Genomic DNA, 19,389 nt, shown 5'->3' with positions numbered 1-19,389 from the left:
TTCTTTTTCTTCTCCTACTTTGTTGGGGTAGACAGAGCGTACTTGGTTATAGCCGAGTTTACAACAGCGCGCCGGTCGTTCTTCCTATTCGCTCTTTGGCGTCAATTGAATGTTCCAAGTGTAGGTCTTCCTCTTTTTCGGACGGAGAGAGGACTTTGTTACTCAGTGCGAAGTAGCACCTGTTGGCAAGAGTTATTCTGCGTTGGATTTCGATTCTGACATTGTTTTTGGTGTTAATTCTGGTTCCAAGATAGTCGAAATTGTCTTAGCGAAGTCACTAATGCGACGACTGTTTCTTTGATGAAGGGTGACATTTCGTTTTACCCTCGTTCACTCCCAAACCCATTTGCTGTCATCAGCGCACGGCAGAAGTTGTATACTCTTGTAGAAGATTATACCTTATGTATTCAGCTATGCAGCTATAATTATTTCTACCAGGAGTAGATTGAGGAAGTCGCACGCTAGGGTGTCACATTGTATGAAACTTAGTTTGGTAACAAAAGGCTCGGAGAAGAACTGCCCGATTCTGTCGGAGCTTTTTGTATTGTTCAACATCAGTTTTCACAGAAGTATTGGTTTTTCAGGTATAATAAATTTAGACAGCGGGATTAAGGCAGCACCTGTTCGTGCTGTCTGAAGCAGTCTTAATATCAACGAAGAAATGGTGTGTGGCGGTCCTCTTTTCAGGGACCTTTTTCAAGATTTAGCTCATGGTGAATATCTGGTCAGTTGTTCATTTTCCAGACCTAAAGTCACACTGATAAGGTACAATCAGTTTGTTAACGGTGTTATTTAATCTTTCATACAATATATGCGATGTTGATTTTAGATTTTACCACTTGGTATAATATTCTTTTATTGTTTGGCGTTGTTCGAATTTCTCCATTTTTTCCACTGTGTGTTATCATATTAAATTTTTATACTTTCGCAAAGTCCTATAACTAAGCTTCAAATTAAGATAAGAATATGTATTAGTACGCCCACTCCTCAGATAACGGTTGTGTTGAAAATTACTATAATTCATTAAATTAATACGCCAGAAGCATTATATTTCACACATGAAGTGGAGCGTAAGAGCTGCATATGCATATACAGTGTGAAAATTTTAGGTGAATTTGAATATCTCAGGAAGTAATCATGTACCAATGAGGACATCGGAACAAAAATTTGAACAAATAGTTTTATCAAGGTAAGGAAAATTTTTTTTTTTGGTATAAGTAGGGCTAAGCATCAAAAGCCAAAGTGTGGAACTCATATTCACTAAACCTAACCTACTCCCACCCTAGGAATTCAACCACTAATTTCGGTAAATCTTAAAAATAGAGATCTGAGAAATAGTTCACAATTTTTCCAAATTTTTCATTGCAGGATTCCTCAAATATTTTATCGTCACTTTGAAGTATTTTGTGTTAACTACCCTCAAAAAAATGATTAGAAAAATCATTGCAATTCCTCCAGTTTCATAACAAAACAATACACAAAACAAAGTATTTATTTCACTTTTCCCATCCATATTCGAATAAATAAACAACTTTTTTTTTTTAATTTATAATTTATTTTAATGTGTTAGTTACTTTTTTAATTTTTTTTAGTACTATTCATTAATTTAAATTGTAATTACACTTTCTCTTTAAATACACTCTCGGCTTAAAAACTAAGTACATATGTCGTCTGCATTAACCTAATGTACACAGATATATATTTAACAACTATAGCACACAATTATTTAAATATTAGATTATTAGTGAAAAACAATAAATTAATCGTATTTTTTCTAAGTAATTGTATGAAATAAAATTATATTTAATATTTATTCAACTAAAATGAGGCTAATTTTTATAACGATAAAATTTATGAAATTCATAATTAATACTTAATACTAAGAAAAATTATAATATCGAAATTATAAGTATTCTGATCAGCTGTGTATTTGTATATACTATTTGAATTTGTATGTATATATTTGTTAGGGATGTTCGTATATTTTACAATGTAATTGTTTTAAAACGAGTGCCAAAAAATGTATAACTGTATACTAAATTTCCTGAAGGAACATTTGTTATTATTATTTAATCTCTTCAAAATAAGTGTGGTTTACGATAAATAAATTATTTAAATAAAAATTTACGAAAAGAAGAAACTTAGTATCTTGAAAACAATGAAAACAAAAAAATGTTAACTTCGACTGTACAAAAGCTATAATCCTCTCTGTAAAATATTGTTTTTAAAACATAAAAGATCATAAAAATAGATATCTTGATTTTGATCGGACAGTTTGCATGGTAGTAGTAGTTTGAACTGAACAATATATTCTGCGTTTATAGCACTGCCTTGGACTAAGAGCTAAGCTAAATTTCGTGAAGAAATCTTGTCAACTACAAAAGTTTTCCATACAATGTCTTGGTCTGTTTTACGCTACATTCCATAGTAGTCCGATGTCATTGGTTCGGACAAATGAGAAATTTCTTGCAAAGAAAAGGGCATTTACTCCATTTTAAATCGATATCTGAAAGATTGAGGGAGTACTTCGCGTGTATAGGGACAGATGGATGAATAGACGAATTTTTAAACCTGCTAATGGTCACTAACTAGCCAAAAAATGCGAAATATTCTTCACTGTTATATGTTCCCTCCTATAAAATTTACCTCCTCTGTGACTTCGAATCGCTAAGTCAGAATAACCGAAAGTTGTAGAAAACTTATAGATACTGCACTGATTCATTAAACGATGCTTTCGTTTTGGCCTTTAGTTCGAAATTTAAACAGGATAAAATTAAAGAGGTATTTTTAAAGGATTTAATAAGGAACTAATGGCCTATGCTTCTTTTATTTGGTACTAGCAGCCGCCACGGCTTCACACGGGAATTAAACAATCACTTCAAAGTTATAATTTTGTAAACACTCTCCCACACATACTTTCTCGTTTTTGCGTGGCGTCATTAAAAATTGGTTAAATGATGTAATGATTTACTATATGTATTACTTATTGAATCAGAGCTTCCCTGTAAACGACATTTAATGTTAATTTATTTTAAGGCAGCAATATAAATTGATTTCTCGGACCTCCGGCCTGCGATAGACCAACATACTGTTGGTCATGAGTAAAACATTAATTTTTAATCCCTACTAATTCGAAAGTCTGGCCTTGGGAATCGTTTATAATTAGAGCGAAATATGTTTTCACCGGAAATTGAAGCCGTTTAAATGGGATTGAAAGATCACTTGGGATCATCGGAATTCTCGCTATACGAGCTAGTTGACCAGCTGCTGCGCCGGTGATAATGGTTGCTACGATTAAATTGTTCTTCAACTCCTTAATAAGCAGACTCGTTCCGTTTTTTTTTATTTCTTAGGGACCTTTTTGAATATTAGATCGTTTATATCGTTGACACTATCATTCCTGGGTGACACTATTGCCTTAGAACACAACCAATGAAATTCCTTCTCATGCAAATTCTGGAGATCAGGGTATACTAATAATATACACTATATACATTAAAACTCCTAAACTATGGACTATTTGGCCTAGAGAAAAATCATCCAGAAAAATATTACAATTACTGTTAAAATTGGAGTAGTAAAAATTACTTCCCCAAGTTTAAGCAGTTGCTGTGGAAAATCACCATCAGTGATTCCAAGCTCTTATATTCGTTCGTAATTTTATATTTTCAATCGAAGTCCATAAGGGCGAAGATATTAAGCATGCTTTGATGATATCTTCTCGGATACCTCCGTTAATCACAGGAAGAGTCTGTCGGAAATCTTCGGCAAATACAAAAGTTATCCCTCCCATGAAATAAAAGGAGTTTCTAAGATCTTTTAATGTTCTGTCTATGGCCCTTATATGTTCTTTATGGATCTTGGTGCATACATTCCTCATAATCAATGGGGCGTCTTGCAATAGTAAACTAAGAGGCCCCTTTTTGCCGATAGAACATATTGATTGTTGTTCAGTGTGTTGCAGCATAGCTAAAACTAAAAATTACATTCTCTGTCTAAATTTAACATTCTCTGTTATAAGTAAGTATTGATTTTTTTTATTTACGCTCGTAAGCTCGGTTAAAAATGAATATTTTCTGTATTTTTTTTTTACAAACCAGTTAACCCCCATAATATAACTACCAATTAAAAATCCATTTTAAAATAAGAACATCCCTAATGTTGGCATGAACTTTTTTGCGTTTTATTATTCGTCCCACCAGTAGTATTTTCCAGTTCAAATAACATTTAGTTTTTCAAATATACGAGCGAATTCCGTGTGTGTTTTGTATAACGGTATATATTATACTATGTATGAGTTATGATTGTTGAATAAATTCTTAAAGATTCACCAATTGTTGTGGCGATGGCGATTTGCGTACCTCCTGTTGTTGCTGTTGTTGTTGGTGTATTAGATTCTGCTGTTGCTGCTGCAAGTCTTTACTCAACCTATAGCTACTCATCACATTGGCACAACTCTGATGAAAATATAAATTCCGTCCGCGGAAGAAGGACTCCGTGGCAAAATCCTTTATACCTGTCTTAAAGAGAAGAGCAGACAAATTTTGTGATTGCATTACTTCTGTAAGAAATATGAGCGAAACATGTACAAACGAACATAGAAACATACATATGTAGTTGAGTATATAAGAATTTTTATGTGCAAATAGAAATTGTAATATGGTAAAGAGACAGCGAGTATTTTAGAGATTAGTGCAGCGTTTTTTCATATTTAATCTTTGTTTTTATCAAGACGGAAGACAGAAACTCAAATTATTCGTACCTTACAAATGAAACATTTGTTTTCATCGTCCGGTTTATTATCCGAACTAAATCCCACCTTTAAGTCCATTTGCGTGTGTGCCGTTGCCATTAAATTTGTATGAGCGCCACAATTGCCACCGCTAGCACCATTGCCAACACCGCCGCCCCCTCCACCAATACTGCCCATGCTGTGCGCATTATCTGCCTCTACTTGTTGTTGCTGTTTAGCGCGCAGCTCCTCGAAGGTGCTGTATTTGGAATTGTTGTTGTTGTTATTATTATTAGAAATGTCAATGTTTGGCTCAGTACTGGTCACTTGCGGCTCCGAACGTGGCCGCTCCTGTTCGACCATCGGCGAGTGATTATCCGAAGTCCTTTAAGTTAAAAACAAAAAGATACAAATAAATGTAACAAAAGTAAATATTTTGCCTAAAAAAATTGGCGTATACTTTTAATTGCTTGCTTACCTGCTACTAACTACCGTTTCATCGAACTTTCGTTTTTTTCCGCTGCAGATATTCGTCATTTTAATAGAATCATCGTCATCGACAATGACGTCCTCATCGCTGTCGTTGGCATTGCATGTTTCCATCGTAACATCCTTGCCGTTACAATTGCCGCCGGCCGCAGCGCCACCGCTGGAGCGCTCATCAACGGCGCCACACGAGTCCGCGTTGTAGAAGTGATGGGTTGTCGATGACAGTTCACTGACATTTTTCACTGTAATTGGTGGTGAGAGTGAGTAAAAATAAATCATATACGTAAAGTGCACGGATGAGTATATTTGTTTTGCTTAAGATTTTATTTGTTTGCTAAAAGTTTCAGTTTTATAAAAATGTCCGGATGTTGAAAATTTAGGGTCAACATATGATCTGTTTGTAAGAAAAATGGACATACTAATTAAGAAATATTTCTCAATTGTTAGATACTCTTCAGTCTCCATCTAAAACTTGGGCGGAGGACCCCTCCAAAGATTATGTCTATCACTAAGGATCTTGCTAAGTGCTTGATAACTTTCGGATATTATTGAGTCGTTCCATTTTTAACTACATATATTGCTTCTTCTGATAATTACGTAGATTATTAGGCTCATTGAAGGACCAAGGTTAACGAATTTCAAGAATTTCCATTTTCTATACAGAGTCTTGTCTATTTTAGCAGACCTTTAGGGGCCATCCATAAATTACGTCACACAAATTTAAGGACTTTTTAACCCACTTATATCATTTATTACTGGTAAATCAGTTACTTAATTTTCGTTCTGAATTTGGATGTCAGAAACATTTTTCGTATCAACATCGTCTTCTTCCATCCATAAAGCATCGTAATCATTGATTAAACAGAGAATCACTCGAGCACGTCTAGCCGCAATTCTTTGAGAAGAATTGGCGCGATAGGTAACAGCTCTTATTTTTTATGTGATTGTTTGTGCTGATTGGTGGCTTTATATGAAGAAAAGAATAGCCCACATATGCTACACGACCTTTTAAATAAGTATGACTCGACACTAGGGCAAAACTATCATATAGAACTTGTTTCAGATGGGATGAAATCATTACATATTTTGAATTGTGATGTCACAAAGCTTTTGACCCCCCTGCCCCTTGTCACACAATGTCACTTCTGAGTGATACCCTCCCCCATTGAAGGTGTGACATAATTTATGGATGGCCTCTTACTACTTTAACAGACTTTCAAGCCGAAGTTGTTATACTGATGATATTCGGTCATCGGCTTTCATCCAAAATCCTAAAATCCTACAAAACTCCAAGAATAGTTATAACCCGTAAAAGTTGCTTACCACTGATATGTCCTTGTTGTGCAGTAATGGTGGGCGCTGAGTGATGCTGCGCCTGATTCCACGCTTGCGTTATATTACCGCCACTGGTGCTGGTTGCATTCAAATCATCCTCACTACTTGCCGTGTCCTTATTAATTACACAAGCCGTTCTATATAAGATGCCATCCAGCTTTCCTGGTTGGCTATTGCTGTTATGCATATTGCTGCTCAATGTTGTGTTGACAATGTTGCTGTGATGCCCGTGGCTCATGCTATTCACGCTCAGTTGAGAGTGCGTCGTCAATTCGGAGCCCGAGTCCGGAACATCATCATTACAACTCTCAACGTCGACCGTTTCGATTTCTTCCTGCATTTTGGTATCATCCTGCAATCATTTTTAAAACAAGTAAAAAATATGTCCAAATATAATATTCCTTAATATTTCGCTTTTCTCTTAGTAAATCATAACCAGAACAAATTATAGGTTATTTTCTTAAAAGGAGGGATTCATTTCCAATCTTGCAATGATTTGAATAGTACTTTAGCATAACCTCCGGCTCGAAGGTATTTACGATTTTTCGTACTATATTTGTATGTATTTAAGAAAGGGTTTCCGATTTGTAACAATTGTCAAATGTTTTAATTTCAGAGATCTCTTTTGGGACTGAAATTCTACCTAAACTATTCTACCTAAACTATTCCAAACTAGAAGTAAATATTACAACAGTATTAAAGTTTACTCATTTTTTGAATTGAAACTTTTTGTTGGTCAAAATAATTAGTTCGAAACGTCATGAATTATAGAAGGAGAAAGAATTCTCTCTTATAGTTGCTATGAAAGATTTTTAGTTCGTTTCATTATGTAGCAATATGCATACTCTATTCTTTTTAAACCTATAGTAAGGATAAATTTTGTTTCGTTTTTGGTAGAAACTTACCTCAGGTGGAATCTTTCCGGCTTCAATCGCATATTTTCGTTTGCATATTGGGCAGGAATTGCAGAAGAGATTTTCCATGAAATATAAATCATTGCCATATTTTCGTTTTCGTCCCTTTATTCTCAGACGATTTTGCCTATTATTGCGTATTCGCTGAAAAGTCTAGAAATAAAATTGACAATATTAATAAACCGTTAACTTTCTATACATCAAGCATTTTAAATACATAATCTTTGTTCTTAATACATCGGCAACACGACACTCACCTCCCACCGATTATGGCTGGTACGTATGGCGTTCTCCTGTGCCGGACATGGCGGTGCAAACATATAAGATGCCTGTAAATTCGTACGTTCCATACCCGAACTCAACTTATAGAGTCGATCTAGTTCGGTCAGAAAGTGTGAATTCCATTCTTCGGCCGAAATTTTGATACCACAGATTGGGCAAATATCTGGCACATGACCCGGCGGCAGACTGAGCGCATTCGCCAGACCGCCGCTACTATTGCTGCCACTCGAACTGCCACTGCTGCCAATGCCCACACCGACTCCACCGGCTGTGGTCAAGCCACTGAGACCACTCGCCACACTACGCAAACCGGCACAGCTTACCGGTATACCGAGACCGCCCATGCCGCCCAAACTCGCCGCAGCCAACAGACCACCATTCGGATGATGGTGATGGTGATGTGTGTGATGATGGTGATGGCCGAGATGACTTACTGACGCGGGAGAGGATGTGGTTGACGCCACTGAGGCGGCTACGGCAGCAGCGGCGGCCGCCATGGAAGTTGCTGTTGTAGTTGCTGATGACGCTTTGATGCCCACCATGCCCCCGCTACTGCTACTGCTGCTACTGCCACCGCCATTGTTGTTGTGTACATCTGTGGTGAAAGACGAATGTGTAAAAAATCAGTAGGAATCTCTTTTCAGCGCATTGTTTTTTGCTGTGGTCTGTTACAAGTGTTGGCAGGAAAATGGGCAGGTGAATTGTTGCCATTTGAATGGGTGATGATTGCGTGACTTGATACATTTTTTCGTGGTTTCGTTGCTCGTTTGTATGCTATGTTGCTGAGGCTTGCCAAACGACAGCAAGGACAGTAATGTGTGGGCATTTAATTAAATGTGTGTTAAATTGATTTAATTGGCCATTCGACACTTTTGAATGAGTGCAGTTAAGTGGAGAAAAATTGAGGTGCAAAGTTATGAAAACATATTTAATAAAATATATTACTGAGCAAAGTTTAATTTCCCACTAAATGCCCATATATGGCACTTAAACTACATATAAGTGGCGGCATGAAAAAGTTCTCTTTAATGGGAAATGCCATAAAATTTTAAATAAATGTAGTCTGAAGTAAATTGAGCGATTATTCGGTACTTTATAGATAACTAGCAACTAGTTTTGATAACTTAGGTTTTTAATCACTTAATTAATTTATTCATAAAACTAGTTTTCTCTAATAATACGATATTGGAGCTTTGTGCAATGAATATATCGCATTTGGCATACGATAGTGGTCTAATAATTATTTATGTATTTATAATGATAAAAGAGAAAATGATGTAGAACACTGATAGTTTTGCCCCTCAGGATACAGTTTGAGGACATCATACTCTGAAGATCGGAGAACGGTAATCAACACCTTACCGGTAAGTGGTCGACAGGGATGGGCTTTTATTCTTGTCAAGCACTTTATAGCGAAGGGAATCCAGCACGAAAAATCTAGGCGATATTTTCTTGCAATCTGAGAGAGAATTTTTTTATATTTTAAATTTGTATGATTATATTTTTTTTTTTGAAAAACTGACTTATGTATGACCATGTACCATATCAGTATAGAAATAGTTCCGATAGTTTTTTTTATAACTGCTTAAGTTTTCTTGACTAAATCATATATATAATATGAAAATGATATTGTATAATTATTTTGGCTGCTTTCTTTTTCTAAAGTCTGCTAAAAATCTGAATTGGTCCAATTAACATAGCAATAACGTCTGATTGACAGTTAGAATTTTTAAGAAATTTATTTATGTTTTTAAATTTTATTTTTACACACTCCGGTGAATATTTGAGTTATATGCGAATTCGAAAAGGCGTTCTAGAGTGCTTGAAAGTGCATTAAAATTTTAAAACGAGCTTCCTAAATATATTATTTAGCAATTAAACCATGATTTTTCCTTACCTAAAAATATTTTTTTTTATAAACAATTTATGATGAAATTAGGTCAAAAACGATTTTTTTAAACTGCCATTTTGTAGAGATTGAAATGTTTTAGATTTAGGATTACTTTAACGAAATCTTTTTGATTTTTTTCATTGCAGAGATCGAGTTCAGGATCGTCTTTTTTAGAGGAGCTTCGGAGATCAGCTTTAGTTCCTTTCCACATAAATATTTTTACTATTACAAAGTCTTCAAATACGATTAAAAGATAGCATATTATGTGTACAAATTTTTGGATCAATAAATTTAAAGGCTTTTTTCGGCCTTCTAGCTGTATATGTATAACCCCTTCATGGAAGACAATCGTGATTCGAAATTCGACTTTGAGAAAAACTTTAAGCGTTGTTATCTCTAATGTGGCAATTTAAACTTGTTTATATTATTTTTGTGAAAGAGCTTATATCGCTTACAACCATTTTTAATTATGGGTTCGCCGGAATAGGACTGCGCTACTAAGCACCCAATTATCCTAGTCTGTATTTTAGGCTTTGTGGTGAAGTCGTGCATGAACCATAATAATAAACACAAAAAATAAATAAATTTGGTTGATGTATTTTTCTCATCATTTAAGCCAACCTCTACGAGAGCGCTTTATTGCAGTTGACGGCAGAGTTGCATTTTATTTTAATTCATAAGCTCAAAATGGCATTGTAACATATCAAAAAGCGAAACAGTAAATAACGGTTTTTGTTATTTTATGTTTATGTGTGTGTGGCGAAACATAATTGTTCAAAAGTTATTTAATTTTTATTTTCCAACCGCTTCAACTGTTATGAACAGTTGCAAACGGGTTCGCTGGTTGCCCTTAACAGCGACATTTCATTTTGTGGTTTTCAGCTCCGAAAAGCAGTGCTTTGCTTGTGACAGTTTACACTTTTTTGTGGGTGTTAAATTTATTAAAATAAATCGCCGTTTGGGTGCTAATAAACAAAACATGATCTCATTCGTGTTATTGTGTCCATTTGAAATGTAATGCAACAAATTTAAATAAGAAAAGTTAACTGAAATTAGTAAATGTAAATGTAAAGTGTTATATGTAATTTTTAGAGCAGAGTATTTATATTTTTGAGTATAGTATCTTATTTGATTAGATATCAAATCACAGATGGTTCAGGTGTCTGGAGTTGACAATAAGAGAAATAGAGAAAGTGTAATAAGAAGTCAATAGCTAGATAAACCATTATATATGTTATCGAGAGTCTTTTAGTCAATCTTTTGAACATAAGCAACCAAGCCAATAAAGCTCACAAACTCACTTTTATACTCTTGCAACATGTTGCTACAGAGTATAATAATTTTGTTGTTTGTATCACTTTAAACTGGATGAAGAGACGAGTTTAAGTCCGAGTGACTACTGTCGGTCGGTGTGTCTTTCCGCCCGCCTGTGCAAGCTCTAATTCAAGTAAAATTTGAGAAAAATTAAGGAAACTTGGTACACATGTTTCTCGGCATTGCAGTTCGTATTGCAGATAGGCGTAATCGGGCCACTCCCACGCGCACCAAACACCATTAAGCCCCAAAATAAGATAAAGAACTATAACTTGTACACAAAGGATGGCAGTAATAAAACGAGACTGTGAGCTAAAAATTTTGAATAAGTGGGCGTGGCATCGCCCTCTAATTGGTTTAAAGAAAATATCTCCTCAACCAATTAAACTAGAGGATCTAAGTTCGCTCAAAAATGAATGAAATCGGAATATATATATACATATATATAAGTAAGTATAACTTGTATATAACACATACACTGGCCGATATATTCGAAATTAGATTTGTTACAAAAACGAAAATCACTATCCAATCGATTTTTTCTATACTATATGCTATTAACATGGCACATACTAATAAAATGAGATTCGTTAAGGTAGGATCATATGGAGTACAGTCACCCGGATGTTATATATATGTAATTTGGGGCTAGGTCACGTTTTCGCCCAAGTTTTTCCATAATAGGCACATCGCTGTCCCATTTTCATTGAGATAACACACACGTCGGCAGATACCCATTGTGGACACATAGATATGCCACTGCCAGGAAAGGACTATCAAATATTCGATACTTAAGGGCTTGAGCAGTTTTTATTTTCGATTTGGAAAATTTTTGCTCATAAGGTGGATTTAACTAAAGTAGGCGGTGATACATCAATCGTTTAATTTATATCACAGCTTTTATAAACCCCTCTCATACCATCTAAGGTTTACATTGTGTGTCTCTGGTGAATTTAGGAATTGACTTATCGCGCTCTTAGTAGTTTTAACTTTACCCCTACAACGGAAATGGACGGAATCATCCATTTTTACAGTGTCGGTAGGGATCCTTAAACGACTTGCATTAAGTGAATTTTTTATCGATTTGTCGGACTTTAAATAGTTTTTAATAACACCGTTATATGGAAGTAGGTTATTGCACCACATTTAGTGATTTTGGAGACATACATTAAACCAATAAGAGCGCCATGTCCCTTTTTTACACACACAGGGCAAAAAACATTAATAATAATCTAAACTTCACAACTTTGTATTTGCCTATTCTTTCCTCTAATATGAGAAATAGTGGATATCGGGAATGGGGTTAATAAAATAATGTGACGAATATATTTCAATAAATTGTATATTCCGACAAATATTTTCAAGATTTATTACAAATCTATCAAATTATATAAGGTGAGTTCCAAAGTAAACAAAACTAAAAAAAAAAACGGTCCAAAAGCATGTCGAATGAGTGTTCCCACGACAGCCGGTTTTACGCACCGGAATTGACTCAGATTTTATACAACCAAGGTCTATTTTTTCGGTGATGTAACCCCGTTTAGATCGGTAAGTGTTGATCTTTGTTTGTCGTCATTGGAGCAATGTCTTGAAACAGGGTTACTCCGTATCCTTCTGACTCGTGCTGGCATTGAGTCCAACCCGGGCCCGGAGGAAGTTTTTTGCTGCGTTTGCGCAAAAAGGCTCCATCCAAACTCCACCTCGGTCAGGTGTAACACATGTAATAGATGGAGTCATCTTAAGACCTGCTCAGACCTTAAGACCCACAGGGGTGGACGACGAGTTACGTGGCAATCAGCAAATAGTTCACGCGCCCCGCCACTACTCACCCCGAGTTCCTCCACGGACCCCAAGAGTTCAAACAGGACCCATAGCTCCCACTCTGATTTGTCCCCACCCAACCATCATTCCGCTCCAATCCTCGTGCAAGAACCAATCAGCAACTCTTGGTTCCTCACACAGTCTGTTCCGTGTGTCAGGCCGCCATACGTCGGAACGTCACATCAGTTAAGTGCAATTCCTACACTGGCTGGTGTCACTTCCCGGCATGTTCCGGCCTGCGCACCTTGCGTAAGTGAAGTGAGTCGTACGTTGAACCATGCTGCAGCAGTCCGCCCCCGCAGCACACAACAGTGGCGTCGCTAATCACCACCCCACGGCGACCCCTGCTCCTGCGGGTTCTGCAGCTGCAACAAACACCACCTACACGCTACTTTCTCACCCCCAGGATCACCCACGGACATCCGCGATAAACCCGCGTTCTTCAATTTAGCTGCAACGGACTCCAAAGTAAGAGCGAGGAGATAGTTGCACTTATTAATCGGGAACGCGTATCGATAGCTGCGGTCCAAGAAACCAAATTAAACAGCCACTCAGATCTTCTGAGTTGGGCTGGTTTCAACGTAATACGTAAAATGGTGGTGGTGGCCTAGCCTTAATATAGCACAACACCGTGCAGTATCGTCTAATCGATGAAGACATCGACGGCAGGGATATAACCCTAGAATGTTAGGGTATAGCTATCCGGCGAGGCGATGTCGAGCTCGAAATATTTAATATACTATACATTCCCCCTGTTACATGTTGTCCTACAGGATATCACCCGAATATAGGCGTGTTACTTCGACCGAAACCGGCTAGTACTAGGCGACTTTCACACGCACGTTGATCTTTGGCATTATTGCCTGTCAAACGAAGGTAGGGGGATGGAGCTGGCTGAACAGATTGACGATTCGACATTCTGCAAAATGAATGAAGAAGCCCCCACCACAGTTATGGTCACATGTAATAGCTCGAAAGATATTACCATTGCTAGTGGGGGTCTGATAAATAGCATAACCTGGCGACCAATTCTAACTCTCGCATCAGACCATCTACCCATAATTATCTTGTTTCGTGAAACCTCCTGATTTTGTTTCTGTGGACAACCGCACCTTCGTTCACTTTAACCAAGCTAACTGGTTCGGCTTCACAGAATTTACTGAGAGCACCTTCAACGTTCTACTCATTCCTAAGAAAGGAGTTAGCAGCAATTACCACTCGTTGTATCACCGCTAGAAGAATGGTGAAAATCAGCCCCAAATTCCCAGCCGAAGCTGCCGTTGACCCTGGGAAACCCGCCAACAAAGGGGTCGTCCTATAAGGCCAATGCATAGAGCCGCAACAAAATCCTCAAGTCGCTAGCCGGCAGCACTTGGGGAAAAGACAAAGAAACGTTGTTGGCAACATACAAGGCAATCGGCCGGCCGGTCCTCAATTACGCAGCACCAATATGGTCGCCTGGATGCAGTGGTACGCAAATGAGGAAACTCCAGACTTGTCAGAATACTGCACTCCGAACCACGACGGGATGCTTATGCGGCAGTTCCTGCTGGGATGTTTTCGCAGAAATCAGCCACTTGCTTGGAGCGAAACCGCCTCCTAGGAGCATCAAGAAGTCTTTCCTTGACTACGTCACCGACATCGTACAGTACGCCGAACGGACTTCGAACGCAACTGACTTCCGACAGGTACTGACCGCCATTCACAGTGGAGCTATCAACACTTTCACCGACTCCCTTCCCGTGAATGGCATTCTTGGAGTCAATCCACCACCCGTTGCAGACGAAGAGCTCGAGTTGCCGCGAGAAACCGAGTGACCCTAGCGTAGCTTCGTTCTAAATATTTTAGTAGGTTAAACTCCTACCACCCTATCCAGAATAGACCCCGTATGACACTGACCACTTCTTTGCATGCCCTGCCAACCCTACTCATCTAACAACTTTTTCCCTTTTGTCTGACCCCGTCGAAACAGCACGTTTCCTGGTCCTCCTGCTAGATGACGTCGACGAAAACAAGTGTTTTAGCTCGTTGGCCGGTATGGCCCCCAGAATGACGGTGCAAGCTTTTTGAATGGCCTCTACGTCTGCATAACGCTTTCTTTTCATGGACAAATTCGATCAATCGATGAAATGTCATGAAATTCTCACTGGACAATCGATAATGATAGATTCTAACGCATTAGTCGACATATAAGTAGATGGCGCCACCAGGGGGCGCTAGATTCAAAAAGTCCTGTTTACTTTGGAACTCACCTTATATGTCTGCTTATACATATATAGGATGTATGCTAAAAATAAAATATCCATACAAATAGAGAAATCATTAAGTAATCATTATTTCGCTTTTTTCGTCTTATTTATCAATTCAGTTCAACTGTTTATTAAACAATAAAAGTAGATTTATTGAAACATAAGATTTACTTTCTCTAATCTGAACCAATAAATCCATATTATTGGTATCCAATTCAAATTAAACACCCTAAATTATAAGTATTGCATGTGTACATATGTAGGTATATGCAAACACCCCCTTTCCATTTTATAAACACAACTAAGTGTATACATAGATATACAGGAGTAGAAATCCCGAAATGTTTCGTATTGCCAAAGTCAAATCAATTAATTACACCAATTCAAACATGTAAAATACGTGTTCAAAGTGACTGAGACGGCACCACTCGCGCCTCATTGATTCCATTTGGCCACTTATAATACTTTCCGCCGCAAGTCAAACCTAGAAAATTTATGACCACCAGAAACATATATACATATATAGTATACAGGCATATATTTGTTAAATCAGTTTTGTTTCCAAATATCTAAAACGATTACCTCTCCCCATAATCAAATAAAGAAATTTGTATATAGCGGTAAATGTCTGGACTGAAGTCGTTACTCCTGCTGTACCTACATACCCACTTCGCCTATTTATCGCCCACCATTCGCAACAACCGATGCATGTTTCAGTTTACACCCAAGGAAAAATGCTGCCGTTGGGGACGCAAGTTCGGGTGTGAGTTTTATAGATTTTCAAAAATGTAATGAAAACAATTTTCAAATTCCAACGGCACACTTTTGTTGGCATTCCGAATGCTGTTTTTGTTGCTTTTGCTGCGTGCTGCTCGAAATGCTTAGATGGGGAGTAAGTTTTTAAAGCCAAATTTACCGCATATTTGCCTCTTGAATGAGCAGACGATTAATTTTTATTACTTTGTTAAATGGAACTTACGAAGCACACCCCCGTTTCTCTCTTTCGTTAGTTTGGTATATGTTATTTTTGTGTTTGTGGATTATCCTTATGTCAATACAATAGATGATTGATAAATTATAATATAAAATTTGAAAAGGTTTCTTAATACAAGACCTATTTATAAAAACACAGTTTTAATATTAGAGAGCGTTGTCGTAGAAATATGTGGCGTATTTCTAATCGTATTATATCACGATTAATGATTTTTTGAATATTTAAAAGAAATACTGAATTCTGCAGTATATATCTGTTTGAGTTCCTATCACAAAAAGTCAACCAGTTCATGTTGTCCAAAATATTAGAAACGGTTCTTACGGTATTATTTTTTAGAATCTGAAAATTTTAATCGCTTTCAAATAATTTAGGTTTAGTTAGAAATCTTAGCACCAGCATCAACACCAACAACAATATCAGCCTTGAAATCCAACGGGTGCTCCTTAGGACTAAGTAGGCAATTGAGAAGGAAAGTCCTCTCTCCACGAGTTCTATTAAATCTCTAATGTCGTTTGTAGATACTTTTAATGATGAAATGAGAGATATTGAAAAAATAAATGCAGTTGATTTTCTTCTACTAAATTGAAATACAATTGTACTTCCTAACTCGGATCACCATAATCCACAAACAAATTTTGAGTTAAGGAGACTTCGAGTTATAGAAATTTTTATTAAAACATAAAATAAAAATATTTTGGGTCTCAAATATTCGGTTCTGAAATACTAGTACCTCAAATAATCTGTAATAGCAACATTTGAAAGGATAAATATGAACGGCGACTTCTACGTCGGCAGTTGTTAACAAAGCGGGATTTCCCGAAAAATCCGACGTAGTGGATCACATGCCAATTTAAAAGTTCACTTTATAGAAGAAGATTTGTATGAAATTTGATTTCTAAACGCCATTGTCAATTCAATAGTTCAAATTATGGAGAACTTCGAGTTATATATAGAAGTTTGAGTTATGGATGTTCAACTGTGTTAACCTTAACTTTAATGATAACTTTTGACTTTAATGATAACCAACAAGATAGCCACTTCGCTCATATGTTAGCGAGCAACAAAAGAATGAACATTTAAATACATAAGTGTAGAAACAGCACAAATGACATTATCTCATTCACAAAAGTTAAAAATTAGAAAGAGAAATTTTCAAATAAACACATGAAAATCCACTCATTATACTGGTAACGCTTAAAAATATTTTTTCCAAATAAATTTTTTAATAGTTTCTTCTGTTATTCATGACTTTAGTTGAATCCTTTTCACAATTGCTGTAATATAAAGAATATACTTCTCTTGTGCGCGATCGTATACCTAAACTTATCCCCAATCGTTTACGTTGTACGAAATACATTTTTTCTATAATAGGTATTAGATAGTATTTCAACTTTATTGCCTTACATGCAACCACTAAACATAAATTCTACACTGTAATCTTTATAATAGTTTGCTGTTTCATTACCTTCGAACGGCATATATGAAAATAATTGTTTACTTTTCTTGCAGCTTCAAATATCTGATAGCAAATACGAGCAGTAATAAAAAGATATTTTTGAAATTATTCCTAGAGATTCTTTACATTACACACCCAGTAATAATAAGCATAAGTGCAATTATAAAATCAAAGAAAAGTCATATTTTAGAAAAGGCTTGGCGGCATGCTTTCAAACAAGCGCAATTCCTGCAACATTAACTGTTACTAAAATCCACCAGAAAAGTCAAGTGCTTGGAAGCGGCGGCATGAATGGCTAATTTTGACGGTTGGCAGAAGAAAAGTGAGCAGCTCAAAGGGTTCTATGCATTGTGTCTTTTTTTTTTTTGCAAAAAGCGCAAATAAGCGCAAGTGGCGTTAAGAAGCGCCTTTACAATAACAAAACATAATTGCCAGGAGGACACTCAAAATGCATAGTGGCCATGAAGAAGCGTTTATTTATGTCGGCTTGACGCATAGCGGCATGCAAGTATGACAGGCACGTGCGACAACAGAATCATATTTATATTATATATAACATATATATAATAAATGTATATGTGTGCATGTACACAATTCTGTATATGGTCTGTTCGATTTACCATATGCAAATCGTTTGATGTTGACATTTAAACAGTTGATGGCCTAATTTAGCTACAAATGTATGTAAATTGGTGTAAAATATTTGTAAATCCTTCAACGGAAATGATGTGGCAAGCCAATTAAAGAATTTCAAAAATCCATGAATTTTCCACAGCATTCTCATGCCCCACATACACTCATATTGACTCACCCTGCGATAAATCACAGTCGCTCCCCCCGTTTTTGTATGTTGTCCGGGCTTGCCAGCTGAAAGGCTTAAATAAACGCATAGACACATACATATGTACATACAGTTGCACGCATTCACTTTTCTCCTTTTGGTGTAACTTTTGACTTCTGACGCTTTCTGCGTCTGACCACACTTCGAAACTTGTGACTTGAGCGCCCCGCACACTTTTGGTCTGCAATCGAACACACACACACGCATGCACCGAGTCATTGGCAGGCGGTGCTTTGTTTGGCCTTTTTGTGACTTTGTTTATTTGTGAGCGCTGAGGTTGCAGTTGCAGTATGTTTGCAGCTTGCTTTTGTATAATTTACGGTGCTTCATTTGCGTTGCCATATGGTCGCACATTGCCGTCGGCATGGCATAGCATAAACATAACACTTAATTCGATATTTTAAAAAAGTGCTAATTTATTGTACATCATTGATTTTGATATTTTTGTGGTTATGATCCAAAAAAAAAATTGCAAACAGACAAGACCGAGGAGTAAGAACATTCACGATAAAATTAGAAAATACACGGTAATAGTTAGGTATAATAAATGAATACGTTTAATTTTACACATTTACTAGCACAATACCATCATTTTATTAGATTTAAAGTAATAGCCATGCCTGTTATCATTTTGATCATACTAAAATCCCTGCTTTTTATACAAGGAAAAATTAGCAATAACAGTAATTTTCAGTAATTTTACGACTGTGATGTTGATGCTGTTTCTTGCTAAATGTTGGTTGCTAAAACCGAAAATAATCATGAAAGATCCTGAATCAAGGGTATATCGCCATCGCCATTTACTGAAATCACACAAAATATGTACGTGTTGGGAATTTTTAAACTCAAATTTATAATCAGACGCAAGTTTTTCTATAGCTAATTTGACCCCCTTTGACGTTTCACCGCTCATGAAACTGAAACAACTTACTCTATGAAGGAAAATTCTCTATCCTAATCTTAGAGTACTAAAGATAATTAGAGTAACGTCAAGGTTTCATAAAATGTCTTTCAATCTCTCTGAAATCATTCTTCTTCTTCTTGATTGGCGTAGACACCGCTTACGCGATT

The 19,389-nt window shown here is 36.6% G+C and overlaps 1 protein-coding gene across 2 annotated transcripts in view; it reads right to left on the bottom strand.

Moving 5' to 3' along the window:
- Positions 1–2,191: 2,191 nt before the first annotated feature.
- LOC108972784 (protein Teyrha-meyrha) overlaps positions 2,192–19,389 on the bottom strand; it is a 52,239-nt gene continuing 35,041 nt past the window's right edge. Inside the window, exons 4-9 of one of the 2 annotated variants that reach the window (XM_018939585.1) lie at positions 7,728–8,347; positions 7,462–7,623; positions 6,545–6,908; positions 5,211–5,463; positions 4,763–5,117; positions 2,192–4,520 (exon numbers count right to left, since the gene is read on the bottom strand). In XM_018939585.1, coding sequence (XP_018795130.1) covers positions 4,320–4,520; positions 4,763–5,117; positions 5,211–5,463; positions 6,545–6,908; positions 7,462–7,623; positions 7,728–8,347 — 1,955 coding nt within the window. In that variant the 3' untranslated portion in view covers positions 2,192–4,319. The remainder of the gene's footprint in view (positions 4,521–4,762; positions 5,118–5,210; positions 5,464–6,544; positions 6,909–7,461; positions 7,624–7,727; positions 8,348–19,389) is intronic. The other variant, XM_018939586.1, reaches the window with a different exon arrangement.

Source organism: Bactrocera latifrons, unplaced genomic scaffold, assembly GCF_001853355.1.
Source record: "Bactrocera latifrons isolate USDA-ARS-PBARC rearing strain unplaced genomic scaffold, ASM185335v1 scaffold_422, whole genome shotgun sequence".
NCBI classification, from domain to species: domain Eukaryota; kingdom Metazoa; phylum Arthropoda; class Insecta; order Diptera; family Tephritidae; genus Bactrocera; species Bactrocera latifrons.
Note: the sequence above shows the minus strand (reverse complement) of the source record. Positions and strands in the feature narration are given on the sequence as shown.